We start from the raw sequence: 22037 nt of genomic DNA, 5'->3' as shown, positions 1-22037 counted from the left end.
AGCCTGATAATGTCTCTATAGAGTAGCCAGAAAGTCTTCAACCATCTTCTCATTTCCCAACAGCAGCAACCTTGATTTCTCTCCCGTCCCTCGAACAGAAATTATGAGAGTCACAGAAAGGTACACACCAAACACAACCATTGGATCAGCTAGCACTAGAAGACGGGGACTCAGCCGTTGCACAAGGCCAAGGCTTTACTAGACGAGTGGATCTCCACGTTCCTTAAAGTTCTGCTTTTTAATTACGTCGAGCAAGCGGGCTGCCCGTGTAATTAGTTGACTGGATGGCCTCATGACCTTTTATCGCACCAGCTCGCTCCGGTCACAGTTTCACCGGTCGATAAATGGCTTGCAGAGCCTTTTACACAGGCAATACTGTCAATAGTCTCTGGATATGCAGGTGACTCGAGTTCCTGGCAGCATACATATGATTTCAGGACAAGTTAAGCTTCATCAAACGAGATCCAACTTGGGATGATGGACAGGGGTAATTACCGCCGGTGGCCCTTACAAGCGTGTCATCTTGGCGCTATGGTTGGACGCCAAAGCTTTTAGCTCATCATGTTTCCTGGGCCCAAAGATATGAGTAACCAAACGATACGCATTTTCTCTTATTGCACTTCAATGCCATCAAGCACTATGGCGGGTGGCTCGACGCCAATGTTTCGTAATTCCCGTGCCTCTTTCAGAGCTCCATTCCCTTCAGAACTAAAGCGCCGCAACCATAACCTCTTCTGTTGCTCGCTCCCCTGCCAATAATAGTGCTGCTATCAGACAGTCTCCAGCCTGACTCCACGTCATGAGAGGCGCTGTCTTTTTCCATTACATACTTATCCCATTTCGACACCTGGGATAGTCCATGTTTGCCAGGAACTTCTCGCTTGCAACGGGTTCTGGATCACGAACATGGAGGCTTCTTGGCTCCGAGGAGTCCAAATATAGCCGCCATTCTGACTTCTTTCCTAGCTTCTGTAGCTGTGGCCCAATCGCTGTACTTGTACCAGTAGCTTGGTCATCCGCGGGGCTCATGGGTGTGAGTTGGCATCGCCAGCGCATCCTCATCCCACCCTCCCCAGCCGAAGCCGCTGCTTGGGAGCAGTTTTGAGTGGTTGTCTGGCAAGAGCTTCCAAGATCGACGTGATGAGTTGGCATCTACTTACGCAAGATGGCGAAGAATAACTTGCATGTTTGACATGCAGAAGAATCGAAGAATCGAAGAATCGTGATGCACCGTACAGCTTTAAGGTGAGGCTCTACGGTCAGTGTGATGTCTCCCAAACTGGAATGCAGTCTTTGCAAACTGTCTCAGCTTTATCGAAACGTTCGCTGGTTAGAAGCCCCTTGGGTCAAATGACCCAATGGTTTAAGTCAGTGCAGATGCTGTTCCCGTTGTCCGTCATGGATCCATGATCTGCCTCATGACAGCTCTGGAACCCTAGTCGCCAAAGCCCATTTCAGCTTAACATATACTTTTCCTCCCTTAAATATACGCTCCGAGGACATCGAATTCTAAATGAACCGGCCTATGGTTTGATTGGACTCAGCTCCTCGGGCATGATGGTAGCTTGGAATGACTTCCAATATTTCACACCAGCGTAATCAATCGACCAGATCGCCTCATTCTTCTCGAAACAAAAACGTATCACCCGCTTCGCCTTCGCCTTCGAAAAGGATGCCCAGATGAGACCAGTTCGGCGGGCTGAACGGTGGGGATGCATTAACAATTTCTAACACGGGCCTTTCTCTTGACCGTGAACATGATACGATAAAAGTGTTGAGCATCAGATATCAAGGATCTCCTTCGAACCGGAACTTTCTGTCCCTCCCGGCCGCGCCCTGATTTCCGAAACAATCTGTCACTTTATGCGTCCGGTTGTGGGGAGTTGCACGAGGTGAAGATCACGTATTGAGCGTCATAATATTCCGTATTCATCCATTGATCCTATAACCCTTTTCCAATATCCATGTACATAGATTTCCGAGGCTGATCCTACATTGATCCCTGACACGGAACCGAAAACTTAATAGTTGAAAAGCTGTCCCTACGCTTGCATGCCAAGTACCTTTCCCTTAGTGTTGAACGCCGTCATAACACATACACTCCGAGTTCGAACAATTTCAAACACTACTTTTCTTTCTCCTTCTCCTCTTCTTCAGCCAACCGAAGGGCCTCTTCGAGAGCTTCCTCATCTTCGTCGAAAGCATCGTTCTCCTTGTCCTCTTCAGCCTTCTTTACCACTTCAGGCTTAGTCTTCTCAATGACCTCGGCCTTTTTCTCAGCAGATTTAGCCTCCTTGGCATCGGCTTCCGTCGCTGGAGCTTTCGTGGAAGTGCCAGGTCCAAGTGCCCAGTCAATCTCTCCTTCAGGGCCATATCGCGTAACTAGCCAGTCATTGGCTTTTCTGAAGTGATTGCAGTCAAAGAACCCCCTGGAAGCACTGAGAGGGCTGGGGTGGACACTCTGTAGCACAAGATGTTTGACTCGATCGATCTTCTGCACTCGCTTGCCGGCTGGTGTTCCCCAGGCCATGAAAACAACACCCCTTGTTCTCTTTTGCGCCACTAAATCAATCACTCGTTGTGTGAGCTTCTCCCATCCTCGATTAGAGTGCGAGTTGGCTTCATGGGCTCGAACTGTAAGGCAGGTGTTCAACATGAGAACACCACGGTCTGCCCAGGGGGTGAGAAGACCTCCTCGGTTTGGTGGTGGCTCGAAAGCAGGATAGTCTTTCTTCAGCGCAATATACATGTTCTTGAGCGAGGGTGGTGCAGGAGTTGGGGGTCGAACGGAGAATGCCAATCCATGAGCCTGGTTGTCGTTATGATAGGGGTCTTGACCAACAATGACAACCTTGACATTGCTGAAAGGGGTATGACGGGACCTATAAGCTATAAGTTAGGAGCTGCCGCAGCAGGTAGAAAGGTGTTTCGTCCTTACCATGAGTAGATATCGTTCCTAGGTGGGAACACCTTGCGCCCAGAGCTGATTTCTCGATCAAGGAATCGCTTAAGGTCCAGGAACTCCTTTGTGACAAGATCATCCTTGAGGTGCGCCAGCCAGCTTTCGTCAAGAGTATCAATTTCGAGCTGCAAGAGTTCTTTTTGCTCTGGCTTCAAGGAAGCCACCCACTTGGCCTTATCAAACTTGACGGCTGGTGCGGGGGCAGAAGCACCAGTACCAGTAGGCTTAGGAGCTGCTCCGAAGAATGAGGCAATGTTGCCATTAGCCTTAGGCTTCTTCGAATCGTTCCCGGTCGAGGCGCCTGCTTTACGTTTGAGGGTCGACATGGCAATAGCTTGTAGGTGGAGACTGAAGGTGGGAGGAGGTGGATGCACGATGAGCCCTCGATACGAGGGAGGGACTCTGGCGACGACGAGAGCTCGAACGAAATGAATTCTGGGCAATTGATACAAAAATAAGCCAATTACACAGATACAGTACTCATGGAAACAAAAACGTAGACCGTGAATATTGCAAGTGTATGCTGATATTTGTGGCAGTACAATGTGTAGAAATAAGAAGGGTATGGCTGCGAGAATTCGGGCTAAAGTGGTGATGCAAGGCCCAGGAGTTAGTTAAATGCAAGCGCGTTAAGTAAGACGCGCTAGCTCCCAGCCATTAACGCGGTCCCCGTGACTTTCGCGTTGAGGACGGGAGGCTTGGAGAGACACTAACTGCAGGGGCCTGAAACTCCGAATGGTTGGGGGCCTAGGATAGCTTCAGCACTAGCAAGCCACGCCGTCAGTCTACCAGGCATCAGGTCGAACAACTCCAAAAAGAGCAGTTGCCGAAGCGATCTTTGAGTATAATTGCTTCTGTTTGTTGAAAGTGGTTATCAAATAGAGTTTCGGCAGATTATAGCGCTTTGAACTGAATCAACGGATAGTCGCTCAAATTTGAATAGTCCTTGCATATCCGTACGGAGTACCTACAGTATTGTAGGTATGCGGTGAAATCGGTTTGCTCTGAGTCTCTGCATGGAAAGATAGTATGCTTCCTACCGAAGAATAAATCTTAGGGTTCCTGTTCTGAAGGATAAGAAGACCTAGTATATCCTAGACGAGCTGTCTTGGCATGTTGCTTCAAGGCCAGAGCCTTTCTCATTCCCGGAGGACTATCTACCTACCTTATATACGGATAGGACGTTAAGGGAACCTATCACCTGCCGTGCTACTCCGTATCTTTTGAATAGATTTAACGAAATCATTAGAAACCAATCCTCTGTGAGCCTATGGGCCTGTCTAAGCCAAACTGTTTGCTGTGCTTCTGCTGATTGGACATGGTCTTTAAACGCAATTGTGGAATCTCAAATGGTTGGTGTATTGTATACCAACCTGCGTACTCCGTAGGAAGAGAGCTAATCTGATTTCGTGCAGAGTTTACTAGGTAGCATGTGCACTGAAATCAAAGCAGGTTCAAATTGGAGCTCAGTTCTCATGATGCAAAGACAAAAGTCGCAAATCCGTCACCTGATGCTGAGCCAATGTAATAGGGTCGTACGGAGTACTCCGTAGAGTGTGTCGGTTCCTGGCCTAACATTGCTTAATCATCGGCCATGCAGTTCTGCGCTTTTCCCTTCTGGGCCATCGCATTACCTCATGCAAGCTCCGACCTCAACTGGACAGCTTGTAACTCCAACACCGTTGGCCTCACCAAATTATTACTCTGCATTATAGCCATGCTCTATAGCAGAATTGACCTTTCCGGCACATAGCAGCTGCCAATGATGCGTCAATCGATAGTCTGGGTCCTCCGTTAGTCAATCATTTCATACCTTGTTGTAACACGCGACAGCTGTCAATTTGGCTTGCTGACTTCTTTATTAGTGCTCTGGCAGGTAACCACAGGACTCGGCACAAATGTCAAACATTATGACGATACATATAAGGATAAGAATCTTGAAGGAGCTGGACAGAACCAACATATCGCTTCTCCCAAGACCGACGTTGTTGTTGATCAAAGTCAGCCTGCTGGCCCGCAACCTGGTACGACTACTCCCACCAACAAGGCGCAAAGACACTGACAGCTTCTAGGCGCCGAACTGGTCGATGCAGCAAGAATAGAACTTACAAAAGCCCCTCAGCCTTTACATCGCCGAAAGCGAAGACCTTCGGGACTCGTCGGCACTGCTTTGCGTTACATACTTAAAGCCGTTCCATCTGGTCCGGCAACAGCCCCATCGCAATCCCAAGAGACCACTGTCAACGGCGCTGTCGCCAAAGCGGTCGAATTTCTCGAACAAGCCGCACAACAAAACAATTCCGATGCTCTCTACCTACTTGCCGAGATAAACTTCTTCGGCAATTATAGTTACCCAAGGAACTTGGAGGTGGCCTTCAACAACTACCATCAACTCGCAACTGTCTATGGAAACTCAACAGCCCAGTATATGCTGGGAGTCTACTATTCGACTGGGATCGGTAATGTTGTAGAGCGTGACCAAGCCAAGGCGCTTCTCTACTATACCTTTGCTGCTATTCGTGGAAATGCTCGCGCGGAGATGGCAACGGCCTTTCGACATCACGCTGGTATTGGCACGACGAAGAATTGCGAGGCAGCAGTGAAATATTACAAGCGCGTCGCAGACAAAGCTATAGCTTGGTACCGAGCGGGCCCACCAGGTGGTCGATCTTGGATCCATCAGTCATGGCGAATTTCTGACGACGACGGAGGTATCTACGGAGAAGGGGCGAGCGCTTCAAGCTCAGGCATGAACGCATTCAAGGCCAGCCCTGGCTCTGATGCAAATGCCGCCATAGACGATGTGATTGAGTACTTGGATCTTATGTCTCAAAAGGGCGATTCCAAGGCTTCATATAACCTCGGCCGCATATACTATGACGGCCAACGAGGCCTGGAACGAGATGTTGACCTGGCACGTAAGTATTTTGTTCTGGTCGCATTACGTTACTGGAAGAAGGACGGTCGCCTAAGCGAGAACCCGAAGCCTGGAATTGAAAAGATTGCCAGTAAGGCTGCTGGGTATTTGGGTCGGATGTATTTGAGAGGTGACGGTGTTCCTCAGAACTTTGAGCGGGCCAAGGTGTGGTTCGAGCGTGGTATTACACAACACGATGCTCAGTCACAACATGGTCTTGGCCTAATGATGCTTCATGGCTACGGCCAAAAAGAAAATGTGAAGAGGGCTATGGAGCTATTCAAGTCCTCGGCCGATCAGGATTATGCCCCAGCTTTGGTGCAGATGGGTCAGCTTTACCTAGACCAGGGTGGCCAGGAAGATGTCAGGATTGCCAACAACTATTTTGAACTCGCCGGTAGGCACGGCAACATTGAAGCCCACTACTATATTGCAGAGATGATTCATCATGGTGTCGGACGAGAGAAGCATTGTCCTGCATCCTTGACGTATTACAAGAGCGTTGCCGAGAAGGCAGAGCCCCTGGTGTCATCATGGGGCGACGCCAACGACGCTTACGAGGCTGGTGATTACGAGCTTGCATTCCTCGAATATCTTCTGGCTGCCGAACAAGGCTACGAGAAGGCCCAGACCAATGTTGCCTACATGATAGATTCTGCTCAAAATGGGGTTTCTATTTCGTCATTACTTGGACAGCCCCGGGAGAAGAGTGGTCTTCTCGAGAACCCATCTCTTGCTCTTGTTTACTGGACGCGATCTTCCAGACAGTCTAACGTTGACGCACTGGTCAAGATGGGTGATTATTATTACCATGGTATTGGTACTGAAGAAGATATCACGAAGGCTGTTCAGTGCTATACCGGGGCCTCCGACTACTCTCAGAGCGCACAAGCACTGTTCAACCTCGGTTGGATGCATGAAAACGGCATTGGTCTGGTACAAGACTTCCATCTGGCAAAGAGATATTACGATCATGCCCTGGAGGTAAACGACGAGGCATATCTACCAGTAACTTTGAGTCTCCTGAAGCTTCGCCTTCGAAGCGCTTGGAACACACTGACACATGGACCAATTCACTCGATCCAGGATGAGCCCAGTAAGTTTTTCTTGTCAGATACAAATCCTGGGTACATACTTACAAAGCCTCCAGAACCTAAGAAGGATCGCTCATTCTCCGAGTGGATCGCCAACTTCCTGCGAGAAGATAACCAATACTACGAGGAGGAGCATTACACTGGAGGTGATTTATACGACGGTGCTCTCGGTGACGGACAGGGAACAGATGACGACGATGGTGTACTAGAAAGCATCCTGATCATTGGAGTCACCTTTTCACTTGTCTTCTTATTATGGTGGAGACAGCGGCTGCAACAGGCGCATCAACAAGCAGAAGACGCTCGAAGAAGAGAGCAAGGCCTCCCGCCGAACCCTCGCCTCGATGGTCCAGGTCCCGGCTTTGCTGGCTGGGGAGCCGCTGGAGGCGTAGTTTTGTAGAATCTCAGAAGTAGCGTGGTTGTTTATGTTGTTAATAGCATTAGAGCGATGGCGTCTTTGGATTGGTTGTCAGAATATGATAAACTTATAGTTGTAAGCTTTGCGTGCATAAGTGTAACGGTTACTGACATGAAAGTGAAGTTTTCTGAGTTGTGCACGACTCGAGGAGTTGGCGTGCATGATGGATAATTAGATAGAATGAGGCCGGAATGTCCGTGTTTGCCGCAGTGGCTTTCTTAAAATGCAAGAAAAGACGAGCGAGATGTTTCAAGTAGCTACGAGGCTGAACTGATGGCGGCTTGTCATACGCTAAATACAGTACGGATGTCGATCGATCCGTCTCACGGTTTACTGAGCATGATATGCAACTACAGTAATACTCACTGCTGAGTCTCATTTATTTGCAGGGCTTGTGATGCTTATCATGGCAGAGTCTTATTCTCTTCGTGAAGGATTCTTCAGAGCAACCCTCACACTCAGTAAGCTGAGGGGCTGACTAGACTAGTTAGGTATTTAGTTAGTCGCTACCTTATTCAAAGGTGATCGTCTTTATGGAGTAGCTGAGTACGAGGTAGGTAGCGATAAACTTGTACTTGTAGGAGACAAAGAGGCGAGAGGGTGGTGCATTTCTTGGGCTCTGTGGCTTGTCTTAGGCTCGTAGCCGCTGGGACGTGACAACAACCCTGCTACTGTCAGCCTGTGAAACTTGAGGAGTCGAGCGTAACGTAACTCTGCCACAGAGATCGTCGCGTCTACGCACGATAAAGGCACTGGCAGTGGCTATCGCCCCTTTCTTGTCTTGCCTTTGTGCACTGGAGCGCCCGCTTAAAACGAAACCGAAGGGGGAGGGGGAGATCGTATTTGTACGACAGGGCCTTTATGTGAAAACCAACCTTCTCCCTTTGGAATTCTCAACATATCGTCCTAGTAAACTCCTTCTAGTCTATTTCTTTCTCGACCCTTCATCTTCTTATTCCCTGGGGCCGTTCTCTTCATTCCACAAAGACAAGTGCTGACTTTGACATCCATTCATTCATTTATCCCTGTGATTGGGGGTTGTTTACGCATCCTTCGGGCACCTGGCACCTTGGCAACTGTGAACTTTAGTGGAGGAGAACACTTCCAATCACCTGTACGGACCTCGGAGTACCGTTCAGCGTACCTCGTACTCGGCTGTTCCCATCCATCTCAAAACCAACAAACACGCGCACCAGCCTATTCTCAAGAACGATCTCTTATCGCCAATATGGCGAGTTTTGTGAGGTATGCGCTTGAGCGTAGGGACGATGAGACTTCCGAGTACTTCACCGATGATGACGATGTCTATTGGTGGTATAGCAGAGTAAGCATCTATCATTAACTTTCGCACGTTCACGTTGCGCATGCTAACTCGACAACAGGAGGGATATATCGTCAAATGGACCATCCTCGCCGTGATCGTACTTCTTTTTACACTCTGGATCGTCGGAGGATACTGGCATGCAAAGAAGAGAATCCAAAAGGGTTTACGACCACTAGCATATCATAGAGTAAGTCGCACCTGTGATACACACCCAAAACACCAATTCTAACCCTCCGCAGTGTTTTGTTAGTAGGCGCATGATGGCTCAGGTCGATCCCCGTTACGCATATCCTCCTAACGGATACTACTACGCTCCTCCTGGAAACTACGCCCAGCCTGGCGGATATCCCATGCATAACATGCCTCCTCCACCAGTCTACGACCCATCACGACCTCCCATGTACGAAGAGCCCCCGAATGCCTCAAAGATCGACCCGGCGCAGGGACAGCAGAGACAGGCCGATGGACCGGCAGACTATTATGCCCCTCCAACAGGACCTCCGCCTCCCCGATAAACGATGTTAGGCGCTGGAAGGGTTCGGTCAAGAGGCATACATGCATGGATGATTGATTCTTGAGCCATGTAACGGTTCAGAAGTCGCTGGGCGGCCATGTGAGAAAGCATGAAATTGAAAGTCAATCAATGAATGTAGCTAGCATAGAAATACAAGCAAATGCCGGCGTTCAAGCGCCAGGCTCTCTTTTCCAATTCGCAGTAAACCAACTCCAGTCGCCCTGGGTATATATAAGTGTGTGTATCGGGCGTCATATACGGATGGCTCCCTTCCTCTAGTCCAATTCCATCGCGTCCGGGTCATCATCTGTACTCGTGGCAATCCCAGTATTCAACGTGGCGTCTTGTATCGTTGGGGCCTCCGTTTTACCCTCCCTTTCTAGCCGCTGTAGCTCTCTTGTGCGATTCCTCGACTCAATGATGGCCTTGCGCACACTATCTTTGTCCTCTGGCACCGTCAATGACTTGGGGTCACTATACAGCACTACCTGCATGCCGGCTAGTTCTCCCTCGCTGTTGGCTAATACCGATGGGGGGATGCGATTCGCGCGCAGATGCTTTTCGATATCTGGTAAGAAGACAAGCTTGCCCTGGTCATCGCTTTCGCTATCGGAGGAGAGCTCATCATCCATGTTGTAGATGTATACTTTATGTTTGGAATCGTCTAATTGCATGGCCTCATCGGGAACTGGATTGGAAACAACATTGGAAGGGGTAGGAACTGGAGCAGCAGAAGAAATTGAAGTTGTTGTTGGCTGTTCGACAGGGACGTATAACTTGTTCCCGCTCCGTTCTGTAGACACGAGAGGTGTTAGTTCACGGGCATTGCAAACAAGGATAAAGACGATGTGACGATTGGGAGAAACAGGAATAAAACATACCTAGATTAAGGAGACTCAAGCGTTTAGAAAGACGCTCATTGTCTTGTGTCTCTGCCTTTCTCTTTCGGCGCAATCTTCTTGTCTTGTCGACCCCCTCGACTACAGCTACTGTAGCTGGGGCGGAAGATGACGGGGATTGTAACATGATCACAATGGGTGGTCAATTCGTAGTCCACCAAGGCCTAAAATGGCGAGCTTTTAAACCCTTCAACACCTGGACTATCCGATTGAAGGTCAAATCAACGGCTCGGAGAAGGACACTAGCAACCACACGTGGCGAGTATGAAATTTTGAAGTCTTGACTTGTCTTTTGCGTGAAGGCGACGGGCTTCCTTTTCTTTGGCTAAGGTAGGGGAGGGATTGGTTTGGTTTGCCTGTCCTCAATCTCTCGAGGCTCGATGTGGGCGTGCATCAATCGGGCGAGTGTCACTAGGGGCGGAAACGGAAATACTGCAGTGAGCTTTAGCGGTTGCGGGCGTTGGAGTTGGCGCTGTAGGCCCCGGAGCTTGAGGACGATTATCGGCGCGGGAGAGCGTCGGCCTTATGTATCCGTCTTGGTCTTGACTCATTCTTGTAGAACTTTCTACCCTCCTCCGCCTGCGCCTACGCCGCCACAGCAACTCCATCTCCAATTCAGATCCCAGCAACTTCAACTTCTCCTCCACAATCTACAATCGGAAACCCCCACTACCACCACGACGATTCCTCCACGGCCGACAATCACTGCAGCGCCTGCGCGGAATATCTTCAGGACTGCGACTAACAAGAGATTGCCTTTTTTTATTCTTCGTCGGTCTTATTCCAGCGCGACCATGGCCGAGTCGGAGCTGAAGTGGCCCGCTGCGCGCGTGCGCAAGACCTTTCTCGAGTACTTCGAGCAGAGGGGTCACACAATTGGTATGCGATTGCGATAGCGTGGGCACTTCGTCTCACTGCATTAAAATATACTGAAATTATATCCAATTTCTCGAGAAGAATTGCCTTGACATCACTATCTACTTGGTTTTTCTCTTCCTCTGACTCACAGATCACTAACAAGACTTCTTCTGCTTCAGTCCCCTCTTCATCGGTCGTTCCTCACAATGACCCCACCCTTCTTTTCACCAATGCCGGCATGAACCAGTTCAAGCCTATCTTCCTCGGCACCATTGGCAAGACTGATCCCATGGCCGGCCTCAAGGCCGCAGTCGACAGCCAAAAGTGTATTCGTGCTGGTGGCAAGCACAACGATCTCGACGATGTCGGCAAGGATAGCTATCACCACACATTCTTCGAGATGTTGGGCAACTGGTCTTTCGGCGACTACTTCAAGAAGGAGGCTATTTCATATTCTTGGGAGCTTTTGACAAAGGTCTATGGTCTCGACCCCGATCGTCTTTACGTCACATACTTCGAGGGTGATGAGAAGCTGAAGCTGGAGCCTGATTTGGAGGCCAAGGAGCTCTGGCTCTCGGTTGGTGTTCCCGAGGATCACATCCTTCCTGGAAACATGAAGGATAACTTCTGGGAGATGGGTGACCAAGGCCCCTGTGGCCCTTGCAGTGAGATCCACTACGACAAGGTCGGCGGAGGCCGCAATGCTGCCAGCCTCGTCAACATGGATGATCCTATGGTTGTCGAGGTTTGGAACAACGTTTTCATGCAGTATGATCGGCAAAAGGACGGTAGCCTCAAGTCTCTACCTGCCAAGCATATCGACACTGGTATGGGCTACGAGCGACTGGTTTCTGCCCTTCAGGATACAGTTTCCAACTACGCCACCGATTGCTTCACCCCTCTCTTCCAGAAAATCCAGGAGGTCACTGGCGCTCGACCCTACGCCGACAAGTATGGCAAGGATGATGCCGATGGCATTGATACCGCGTACCGTGTAGTTGCTGATCACATCCGAACCCTTTCTTTCTCCATCGCTGACGGTGCTGTTCCCAACAACGACGGCCGAGGTTATGTTGTTCGACGTGTACTAAGACGAGGTGTGCGATATGCTCGAAAGTATTTCAACGCCGATATCGGCGCTTTCTTCTCCAAGATCTTGCCTGCGCTTGTTGACCAGATGGGCGAGCAATTCCCCGAGCTTGTCAAGAAGCAGCAGGACATTAAGGAGATTCTCGATGAGGAGGAGGTCGCCTTTGCCCGCACTCTGGATCGTGGTGAGGCTCAGTTCGAGAAGTATGCTGCCGAGGCTACCAAGGGCGGCTCCAAGAAGCTCGAGGGTGATGTTGTATGGCGACTTTATGACACTTTCGGTTTCCCCGTGGACCTGACTAGATTGATGGCTGAAGAGCGAAGCCTCGAGATTGACGATGCTGAGGTTGAGGCTGCTCGAATCAAGGCTCGTGAGGCCAGTAAGGCTGTCAAGGAGTCTGTCCAGACTTTCTCCAAGCTCAATGTGCACCAAATCTCTGAGCTGGAGAAGGATCTTAAGGTTGAGCGAACTAACGACGACGCCAAATTTGCTCAGGGTGACACCAAGGGCAAGGTCCAACTCATTTACGACGGCCAATCCTTCCTTAAGTCGACCAAGGAAGTCCCCGAGAAGACTGCTCTAGGTCTTTTGATCGATAAGACCAACTTCTACGCCGAATCAGGTGGTCAGGTCGCTGACACTGGACGTATCGTCATTGATGATGTCGCCGAGTTCAAGGTTCTTGATGTTCAGAACTATGGTGGCTATATTCTTCACAACGGTTATATCGAGTATGGTACACTATCCTCTGGTGACGAGGTTATCTGCGAGTACGATGAATTGCGCCGATCTCCTATCCGCAACAACCACAGCGGTACTCACATTCTGAATCACTCCCTACGGGAGGTTCTTGGTGATGATGTCAACCAGAAGGGCTCTTTGGTGGACAACGAGAAGCTCCGTTTCGATTTCTCCCACAAGACTGGCGTCAAGATTGAGGAGCTCAAGAAGATCGAAGACTTGTCAAACTCATACATTCGCCGTAAGGACAAGATCTTTTCCAAGGATGTTGATTTGGAGCTCGCTCGCCAGATTGAGGGCTGCCGTGCTGTCTTTGGCGAGACCTATCCCGATCCTGTGCGTGTTGTCTCCATCGGCAGAGATATCGATGAGATGCTCGCCGACCCCAAGAAGAAGGAATGGCGTCAGTACAGTGTTGAATTCTGTGGCGGTACCCATGTTGAGCAAACTGGCTTAATCAAGGACCTCATCCTTATTGAGGAGAGTGGTATCGCAAAGGGTATTCGCCGCATCATTGCCTATACTGGTGAAGCTGCTCATCAGGTTCAACGTGAGGCTGATGAATTCTCCAAGAAGATTGATGCTCTCGACAAGTTACCTTTCGGTCCTGAGAAGGAGGCTCAGATCAAGGCCGTATCTGTGGAGCTCAGCCAGCTGACAATCTCAACTTTGACAAAGGATGAGTTCAACAAGCGTTTCCAAAAAATTTCTGCTGCTGTGATTGCTGAGCAGAAGAAGCGCCAGAAGGCTGAGTCCAAGACTGCGCTTGACATTGTCCAGAAGTACTTCGAGGCTAACAAGGATGCCAAGTGGTTCGTTGGCCGCCTGCCCGTTGGTGCCACTGGTAGTAAAGCCCTGCCTGATGTGGTCAAGCACTATCAGGGTAAGGATAAGGAGAAGACCGTTTACCTGTTTGCTGGTAGCAAGGAGGAGGGTGCCGTTGCACATGGTGTCTACGTCGGAACTGTAAGTCTACCCCTATCATTAGTATTGCATATACTGACTAACTATTTCAGCACCTTGCTTCTCAAGGCGTCACCGCTGAGCAATGGGCTGCCTCCGTGTCGGAGATTATTGGTGGCCGATCGGGCGGCAAGGAGCCTGTACGACAAGGCCAGGGCACTAAGCCTGAGAACATTGACGAAGGTGTTGAGACTGCGACAAAGTGGCTCAACGAAAAGCTTAAGCTGTAAAGAATTAAGAAAAAGGACTGTGTTTCTACTCTGCTCAATGGGAATTTATGATTAATCATTCAGCTGGGAGTAATGTCGGGGATCTGGTCAGATAAAAGAAAGGACATAGAGCGTTCAAATAGGCATGGCCATTTACCATTGCCATAAGAAGTATGATGAATTAAAGAACACCATTGATAACATGATGATTGATGAGAGGTTATATGCTCTATCTTTCCCAACCCGGATGTATATTTCCATGGCCCAGGGGAGGAAAGAAAACTCATAACCTCGATCCAAAATGGCAAAAAGACTTAAGTAAATTTGCATAAATGTAGGATATATTTACTAAATTTAGGATATCTTTTGCTGAGTTTATTTTGACACCTTATATTAAGGTTCGGTGTTTTCTTGCTCCTTCGAAATAGCCCTTTGCTTTAACTTTTGTTCACGGCTAATTTTATACAGTTACAAGAACGCTGGCGTTGCGGTAGTTTGATATCAAGGGATTCTCTCCGCTTCGGGTTTCGGTGTCCTCAACGTATGCCCACTTGCGCATGAAATCACCATGCGACATAACACGAGTCAACTTGCCAGTGATGGCGCGGTAGATGGCCTCTGTGACGCGGAAATCTGTTGGGAACAGAATATCGAAGTATCCTTGATGGACCTATGTGGTGTTAGTTTACTAATATTCGACGATAGTGGGCTTTGTAGCTTACCAATGGGGTTGTAACAGGCACCATCTTTCTGTGGTACCGTGTCTGAACCACAGGTGCATTCATACCCTTGACAGCTTGAGGTAGCCAGTCAAAGTCAGAAGTCACAAGACGATGCCCTGGGAAGTATTTCTCAAGAACGTCAAAGAACTGCATTAGCCGTGTGGGGATAAATTCCGGATCTGAGAGATTGGCAGCAAACGGTATCTTGGTGGATAAATATCGTAGAACAGCATTGCTGGCGTACGGTTTCGGATAGTTTCCCCCTGTGGCAGCGTGTCTGACACGGAAGTATCGTGCAGCAAGAGGGTCCAACTCTTGAGAGTAGAATTCGTAAAAGTCGCCGTCGCCATCGATCAGCACGTGGCCTTGCAGGGGCTGCTCGGTAGCAACGTCGTAGCGGATACCATCGTGGGAGAAGTTGTCGAAGACCTCCATAGCGAGAAAGAAACACGGTGACGGCACGTATTGGTCCCAGTCGAAGATGGAGCGGTTGATAATCTCGACCTTATCCGCGTGGCCTCGAGACGCAGCCGTGGAGAGAAGATGTCTGTTTTGCAGCGCAGCGAGCGTGGAGGAAATCTCGATGATGTTGAACTTTGTGCGGGCGTACACTTGAGGATCGACTTCTCGGATATAGTCCAGGATGTTGAGCATGAGCGTTCCACGGCCAGCGCCCATTTCGTAGATCAGAAGATCGTGGTATGGGTATGTGGTGAGACGATAATTCGTGACGAGGTAGCGGGCGATGGCTTCGCCGTAGTAGGGACGAAAGAGCTCGGTAGGCGTATGCCATAGCTGGCGTGTTGGGTTCTCTCCTTCTCTCTCATCAAGAATATCCTCGAATTCGGTGTAGCGACGGCCTAGCTCGGCCTGGAACTCAATTTCATCGCGCATTGAGTTGAAGTCGAATGGCTCGCCGGGGCTGAAGATGACGGCTTGCTTGGAGAAGTATCCATATGAGGGGTTGTAAAGACTGTCTATAGCTACGTTATTCTTCCATTCCGAGAGGGATACTCGAGTGTCATGCCGTCAATAAAGTCTCTCAGCAGCATCTTGACCTTTCGCGGTCGTTCGGTTCGTTGCTTGAGCTCGTCAATCGTTATGTAGGGGTACTCGGCAAACTCGGCAGATCGGTCTTGGGGCAGAATGTTCGTGCGCTGCTGCCATCGACTCTCGTTTTTCTTCATTCCGCGATCACTAGAGGGCCGTCCCGCAACGTAGAAGCGGCTCTGATGACTGACGATAGTGGTTCGAAGGCCATTGCGAAGACCGGCGAGGTTTCTGACGCCTTTACAGCCTGGAGGTCGGTGGTGGAAGAGTTGGCGGAAGATTTGGGCCACAATTGGGGAGTCCATGTTGTAAAAACTCTTGTTATATCGTCGACATGTTGTTTCTCGCGGATTTGGTGTTTTGAGGTTTGAGATGGTTTACATTGGATGGTGTGGGTCTCAGTTGGCCGGGAGTACCTCGGGTTGAGATCGGGAGTGAGAGAGAACAGAGAATTTGCCAATTTATACTCGGGTGATCATGTGCGAGTTTTCCTTTTTCAGATTATGAATAGGTACCTTCATCATTTGAGCTTGAACAATTGCCGTGTCCATGACTTTGGTCCTTGGTATCGAAACGTCTGTTCTCTAGAGCTCCCAGAAGTTTGGAGGGGCTTAAAGTGAGGTTATAACCAAGATATATGAGCACAACTTCTTTTGAAGAATCATTGGTAAACTAATGATCAAAACCTTCTCAATATTCGGCCCTGTGACATTTATTTATGGCAGAGATTAAAGGCATAATCATCTCATGGATACGGTGCTTTTAGAGGTCAAGAAGGGGCAAGAAAGATTAGGACCTCTATCATAGGTAGGTAATAAAAAGACTTATGATAATTTAGGACAACTTAGCATAGACTTATTAGTAGACCTTAGATTCGATGGTTTTGGCACCTTGGTTTAACATCAGTGGTTTTCTTGCTCCTGGGGGGAGGTTTGTAGCGTGATATAGCTACGAAGGTAAGCTCCACATGACATCACGCACGCACCAGGGTTCATTAATTCTACATAGTACTCATTCATACCTTATCACTCAGCTTTAGCCAAGATTATTCAAGTTTCAACCGCAACCTCAACTCATCGGAAGCGCAGTCAACAATGCAGGCATTCTAGTTCTCCCAACTGATGAGTTCATTGGGTACACTAGCCAAGGACTTCCCAAAATGGCGCTCAGCGACCATCCAAAAGCCTACGGCACCGCTGCCGTTGTCTTCGCCTTCACAACTGGCATCCTCGTCACTTTAGGATTCAAGGACTTTTACCCAGATCTTGAACGTCGGTTCCAGCACAAGAGGCGTGCAAACACAGGTGGTGGCCGAAGATCGAGTCTTTTCTGGAGCGACCCTGTTGAGCTTCAGGATCATGAGTCTCAGCCTTCAACACCAACGTCTTATGACGTTGTGAGGAATAGCCTGGTAGACGGTATAGAAGCTACCATCGGCAACACACCTCTTATAAAGATTCAATCGTTATCGAAAGCCACAGGCCGGATCATCATGGCCAAAGCAGAATTCCTAAATGGCGCCGGAAATTCACCCAAGGATCGTGTTGCACTTAACATGATTCGAGAAGCAGAATCCAAAGGTCTACTAACACCACATAAGGGCGATACTATATATGAAGGCACAGTAGGAAGCACGGGTATCTCACTCGCAACTCTTGCCCGAGCAATGGGCTACCGCGCTCATATCTGTATGCCTAGCGATATGGCTCTCGAAAAGTCTGATCTACTCCTCCATCTTGGCGCAACCGTCGAGCGAGTCACTCCCGCGCCTATCACCAGCCCTGATCACTTTGTCAACCTTGCTCGAAGGCGTGCGGAAGAACACGCCAGTAAGGCCAAGGATGGTAGTAAGGGTTTCTTTGCCAACCAGTTTGAGTCTGAGGCCAACTGGAAAGCACATTTCAATGCAACGGGTCCCGAGATTTGGCGGCAGACGAATGGCCAGCTGGACGCTTTCGTCGCTGGAGCTGGTACAGGAGGAACAGTCTCCGGCGTGGCGAAGTATCTGAAGGAGGAGCAGAAGGCGACTGATATAAAAGTCGTCCTCGCCGACCCCCAGGGCAGTGGTCTCTACAACAAAGTCCGCCACGGCGTTATGTACTCTTCGACAGAACGTGAGGGTACAAGACGTAGGCAGCAGGTTGATACTATGGTCGAAGGCATCGGAATCACACGTCTGACCGAGAACTTCGAAGCGGGACGTGAACTTATCGACGATGCTGTGCGGGTAACGGACACGCAAGCCTGCCGCATGGCGCGCTGGCTAGTTGAGCACGACGGTATATTCATCGGCAGCAGTAGCTCTGTCAACTGTGTCGCCGCGGTTGAGGCAGCTATGAGACTTCCAAAGGGGAGTCGTGTCGTTACCATCCTGTGCGACTCTGGAACTAGACATCTGAGCAAGTTCTGGAAGCACATCAAAGAGATGGGACTGGAAAGCGAGGAGGAGGCAACGAATTTATTTACTGAGCTAGGGATACCCGGCCATGATGAATGAGGTGTGAACGAACCGAAAAAGATGTGTGAGTTTCATGAAACTAAGTATATGTATATCATAGATTAATATTTTCAATCGACTCTCGACGTTCCTGGTACTTAGAAGACTAAGAGGCAAGAAACCTTAATATTATAGCCTTGAGCTCTAACTAATGAAGATGTTTAGGTAATTTGGCCTAAGTTTATTCCTCTTCTTAGGGCATAAGTTTTCTTGCTCCCCGAGGGATGTATAATTCTATGCTTTCTATCGTTATAGTTTCATGGATCCATATCATGACAAGGAAGCCCTTGAAGCTAAGTGGTCAAAGTATTCATATAATTTGGCTTAAGCTTAGTCTTATTACCATATGCTTAGAGCTATCTATACAGGTCCTTGTGGTGGATGATCAGTGCAGCTGGATGCGATGAGAATAAGAATCGAGAAATGCTGGAATGTGGGAAGATGAAGGAGAGGCGGCTGCCAAAGGAGAGTCAATCACAGTGAATCACATCCACACAGCATTATTTGCCTTTGAGATAAGAGAATGCAAAAGTAATATGGCCTATAGAGGCATCGTTAGGCTAACTACCGATCTAAGATATTCAGTCCTCATTTTGTACTATGGTCGCTGTCATAATTCACCATAGCAATGTGACCATATTCCTCATCATCTGTTAGATTGGACTCAGGTGTCCAGGGTCTTTGTTGTTGCTGATGAGTATCGTGTGAGGATTCAAAACGTCGAGGAAGAGTGTTGGCTTCCTTATCAGCTCCAACTGGCTTGCGGGGAATAGCAGGCCTATCTTCCTGTTGAGCTTCAGTAGGGCGTCGGGGCAATGGCGGTCCCGCTTCATCATCCATTCCTGATGATGGCTGTACTTGGCTCGCTACAGGCCGTCGGGGCAGCTTTGGTGCTTCTTCTTTTCTGTCCTGGGGAGTCGGTCTTTGAGGAAGCGGCGGGTTCTCGTTGCTGGACTGTTGTGGTGACTTTCCCTGACCTGGAGGCTGTGATGGCGAAACAAGAGCCGGAGGAGAGATGTTTAGTCCATGGAGATCCTTTTCAATTTGCTCTTGGTTCGGTGACTGAAGGCTCTCCTTTCCCTCAACCGTATTCCCTTCAAAATCAATCAACTCACCCTCGGCATGACGGTCCTTCATCAAGATCACATCATCCTTTTCGATCTCGGATGTTGTCTTGATTCCCACAAATCCACACTTGTTGAGAATCTTACCGATGAGGTCGGGATACCGGAGGTGTCCACTGACGGAATCGCTCAGATCGAGGTTCTGGATACCTTCAACCTCTTGAATATTCTGCAAGCCAGAGACTCCCATGGAGAGACTATGGGCCCGGTAGACGAATCCGAGAATCATATCGTTCTCTGAATAGACATTGAAGATCTTTCCAGAGACAACAGTACGAAGAGTGCGCCAGTGAGGAGGGGCTGAAGGAGCTGGGGCGCCGATGATGACAACTGAATCAATGAGGCCAAAGGCGTGTCGCTCAGCAAGGGACTGCAAGCAGGCATGAATCGCTGTGGCGCCGAGCGAATATCCGATCAGAGTGACAGGCCTCTCGCCTTGGACTTTGTTGATCAGAGCGTCAGCAAGTAGCTGGCCTGCTTTTCTAGATCGGTTGTGCGCATGGCCAAAAGGATTATCAATGTTGGAGGCAGCAGCAAGCACCTGGATAGGCCAAAGAGCCGCAAGCAGGGTGGCAAAGGCAGTGCGCTTGATTATCTCGACCTTGAGCTTCTTCCATGCAAACGATTCGACCATACTTCGTAGAGCGTGCCCCAAGGCAATGAGTGACTTCATCTCATAGCGCAGAGCGAAGACCTCAGTGTCGTCACCCAGAATACGCCATGGCTTTGTCACATCGTCCTCATCGCGAAGCCAGCCATTGATTCCAATCGTAACACGCAGTCGCCGTCCCTGTGCTTGTGATTGGTCCTGTTCTGCATTAAAAACCTCTCCCCACTCGCCTCTGAGGGGGATGAAGCAGAAGTCCTCGACTTCCTTTGCGTACTTGTCCATCATTTCACCCTGTATTGTTAGTCGGGAATGAACAAGATTTCGGAAGTGACTTACAGTCATTTTCCCTCCATATGCACCAAATAAAGCGCCTACGAGAGCACCGTTCATCCAGAAGATACCAAGGAAGCTAGCAACACCTCCCAAGCCCACGCCACCGAGGATACCACCAACAGCTCCAGCGACAAGAGGTGCTGCCAGACCACCCGTGACTCCGATCACAGCTGCACCGGCAACAGAAGCAAGCCCGACTTTCCAGAAACGACTGAACTTGTTCTCCTCTCGGCGCTTGGAAGCTTCGGCCTCGGCAGACATAACCTCCTGCTGCTTATCTTGGTCCTTGGAGGATTCGAGGAGAGTCTTGGCGATTTCCATTTCTTCCTTGATGAGGAAAGTCTGGGTAATTTCAAGAGAGGAAGCAAGATAGAGCGCAAGTGCTCGAGTATGGGCGGAATACTTGCCTGTGGAAAGCAGAAGGAGTAGGATACATGATATGGCCTCCCTTCTATCGGCAGCAGGGATCGTTGTCAGTCTTGTGGGAATAGGATGATATAGAGCCTGAAGAGAGGCAATATCCTCAGACTTGTCTATCTTATTCTCCCCAAAACTGATGAGGTTCTCGCCTTCCTCGGGTGTATCGAGCTTCCTCTTTTCAGCTTCCTGTTGATGTTTGCGCCTTTCCTCCTGAATCTTGTGATCATCTTTGACATAAATAATCTCCTCCAACTTGGCCATGAATTCTTTTTTCCACTCCTTCAAATGCTTTATAGCAGCTTTCTGAATACGTAGTGCCTGCGCCGATGGCTTGTTCGGCTGCTGCTGCTGAGCATTTCGATCAGAGTCATCATTCCTGGGTGTTGATGACCTGTCCTCGTCTCTTGGTGTAGAAGGTCCACTCTCATTTCGAGGGGTTGATAGGACAGGGCCAAGCTCATCGTCGGAAGCTTGAAGTTGATCACTCATATAAGTAGTGATCTCATCGACGAGTTTGAGGAGCGCTTGGCGACGCGCGGGGTTGAGTGTGATAACGATCTGACGAGGATCCGAGCACGTTGGTGCCATTTTGACGATATCGACCCAGACGGAGCTCTAGACGGGCTTGTTGCTAAACAGGCTGTTTATGAGCTAGGCAGTTGGTTATATAGTACGCGTTGGTTACGGTGCCAATAGGTCATGGCCTGAGCACGGCCGGGGTGCATGCAGGATCAGAGATTAAATGCTCAGTTTCAGGCTGAAAGTCCTACTTGCTAGGCAGGCAGTGTTGTTGGTTGTACAATACTGAAACATGCAGTCGACGGCTCTAGGCTCAGAACTGAACCCCCGAAGCCTGGTGCGAGGTGCAGACGGGGTTGTAATTGGTGTGATGCAATCACTGAAAGAGCCGTAATATGCTTAGATCTTCGTCACGTGCGTATGGCCAAGAAGATACAGATCTTAGACCCTCTGTTTAATAGAAAGAGATGGAGGATATTGGTTTGATATATATCTCAGGGGTTGAACTTAGAAGTCAGACAAAACGTGCTTATTAGACCGCAGTGCTAGACTGATAATTGTGAAAAGCCAAGCATTCCACTTGCGTCAACAAGTACATCTTTGCCCTTTTCAACATCAAGGGCAGATAGATTTATTTAGCTTTCTAACCGACAACCTTACCAACTCGGAAGATGATTGAAAATCAGGACTGTGTCTGAAATACGGTCATATAGAAACGACAAATGAGTGTGATCATGACTTGGACAACTAAGTTTAAACCTTATATCCGGTAT

At 49.1% G+C, this 22037-nt stretch overlaps 8 protein-coding genes across 8 annotated transcripts; 4 read left to right on the top strand and 4 right to left on the bottom strand.

Moving 5' to 3' along the window:
- Positions 1–2125: 2125 nt before the first annotated feature.
- J7337_001315 (uncharacterized protein) lies at positions 2126–3288 on the bottom strand (the record flags this gene model as incomplete). Its single annotated transcript, XM_044819057.1, has 2 exons — positions 2126–2882; positions 2939–3288. 2 exons carry the CDS (start codon positions 3286–3288, stop codon positions 2126–2128), a joined length of 1107 nt encoding a protein of 368 aa, XP_044686759.1.
- Positions 3289–4724: 1436 nt separating this feature from the next.
- J7337_001314 (uncharacterized protein) lies at positions 4725–7373 on the top strand (the record flags this gene model as incomplete). Its single annotated transcript, XM_044819056.1, has 4 exons — positions 4725–4755; positions 4828–4986; positions 5035–6975; positions 7030–7373. The coding sequence occupies 4 exons, from the start codon at positions 4725–4727 to the stop codon at positions 7371–7373; spliced, it is 2475 nt and encodes an 824-aa protein (XP_044686758.1).
- A 1246-nt stretch (positions 7374–8619) lies between these two features.
- J7337_001313 (uncharacterized protein) lies at positions 8620–9230 on the top strand (the record flags this gene model as incomplete). The annotated part of the gene is made up of 3 exons (XM_044819055.1): positions 8620–8715; positions 8774–8902; positions 8955–9230. The coding sequence occupies 3 exons, from the start codon at positions 8620–8622 to the stop codon at positions 9228–9230; spliced, it is 501 nt and encodes a 166-aa protein (XP_044686757.1).
- Positions 9231–9504: 274 nt separating this feature from the next.
- Positions 9505–10255, bottom strand: J7337_001312 (uncharacterized protein; the record flags this gene model as incomplete). Its single annotated transcript, XM_044819054.1, has 2 exons — positions 9505–10022; positions 10111–10255. The coding sequence occupies 2 exons, from the start codon at positions 10253–10255 to the stop codon at positions 9505–9507; spliced, it is 663 nt and encodes a 220-aa protein (XP_044686756.1).
- A 667-nt stretch (positions 10256–10922) lies between these two features.
- ALA1 (Alanine--tRNA ligase) lies at positions 10923–14010 on the top strand (the record flags this gene model as incomplete). The annotated part of the gene is made up of 3 exons (XM_044819053.1): positions 10923–11007; positions 11166–13783; positions 13834–14010. The coding sequence occupies 3 exons, from the start codon at positions 10923–10925 to the stop codon at positions 14008–14010; spliced, it is 2880 nt and encodes a 959-aa protein (XP_044686755.1).
- A 439-nt stretch (positions 14011–14449) lies between these two features.
- On the bottom strand, positions 14450–16066 carry J7337_001310 (uncharacterized protein; the record flags this gene model as incomplete). Its single annotated transcript, XM_044819052.1, has 3 exons — positions 14450–14659; positions 14712–15684; positions 15726–16066. 3 exons carry the CDS (start codon positions 16064–16066, stop codon positions 14450–14452), a joined length of 1524 nt encoding a protein of 507 aa, XP_044686754.1.
- An 854-nt stretch (positions 16067–16920) lies between these two features.
- CYS12 (Cysteine synthase 2) lies at positions 16921–18258 on the top strand (the record flags this gene model as incomplete). The annotated part of the gene is made up of 1 exon (XM_044819051.1): positions 16921–18258. One exon carries the CDS (start codon positions 16921–16923, stop codon positions 18256–18258), a length of 1338 nt encoding a protein of 445 aa, XP_044686753.1.
- A 588-nt stretch (positions 18259–18846) lies between these two features.
- Positions 18847–21333, bottom strand: J7337_001308 (uncharacterized protein; the record flags this gene model as incomplete). The annotated part of the gene is made up of 2 exons (XM_044819050.1): positions 18847–20283; positions 20329–21333. The coding sequence occupies 2 exons, from the start codon at positions 21331–21333 to the stop codon at positions 18847–18849; spliced, it is 2442 nt and encodes an 813-aa protein (XP_044686752.1).
- Positions 21334–22037: the final 704 nt, after the last annotated feature.

The sequence above is a fragment of the Fusarium musae genome, chromosome 1 (assembly GCF_019915245.1).
Source record: "Fusarium musae strain F31 chromosome 1, whole genome shotgun sequence".
Lineage (NCBI taxonomy): Eukaryota > Fungi > Ascomycota > Sordariomycetes > Hypocreales > Nectriaceae > Fusarium > Fusarium musae.
The sequence above is the reverse complement of the archived record's forward strand: the minus strand, read 5'-3'. Positions and strand labels throughout refer to the sequence as shown.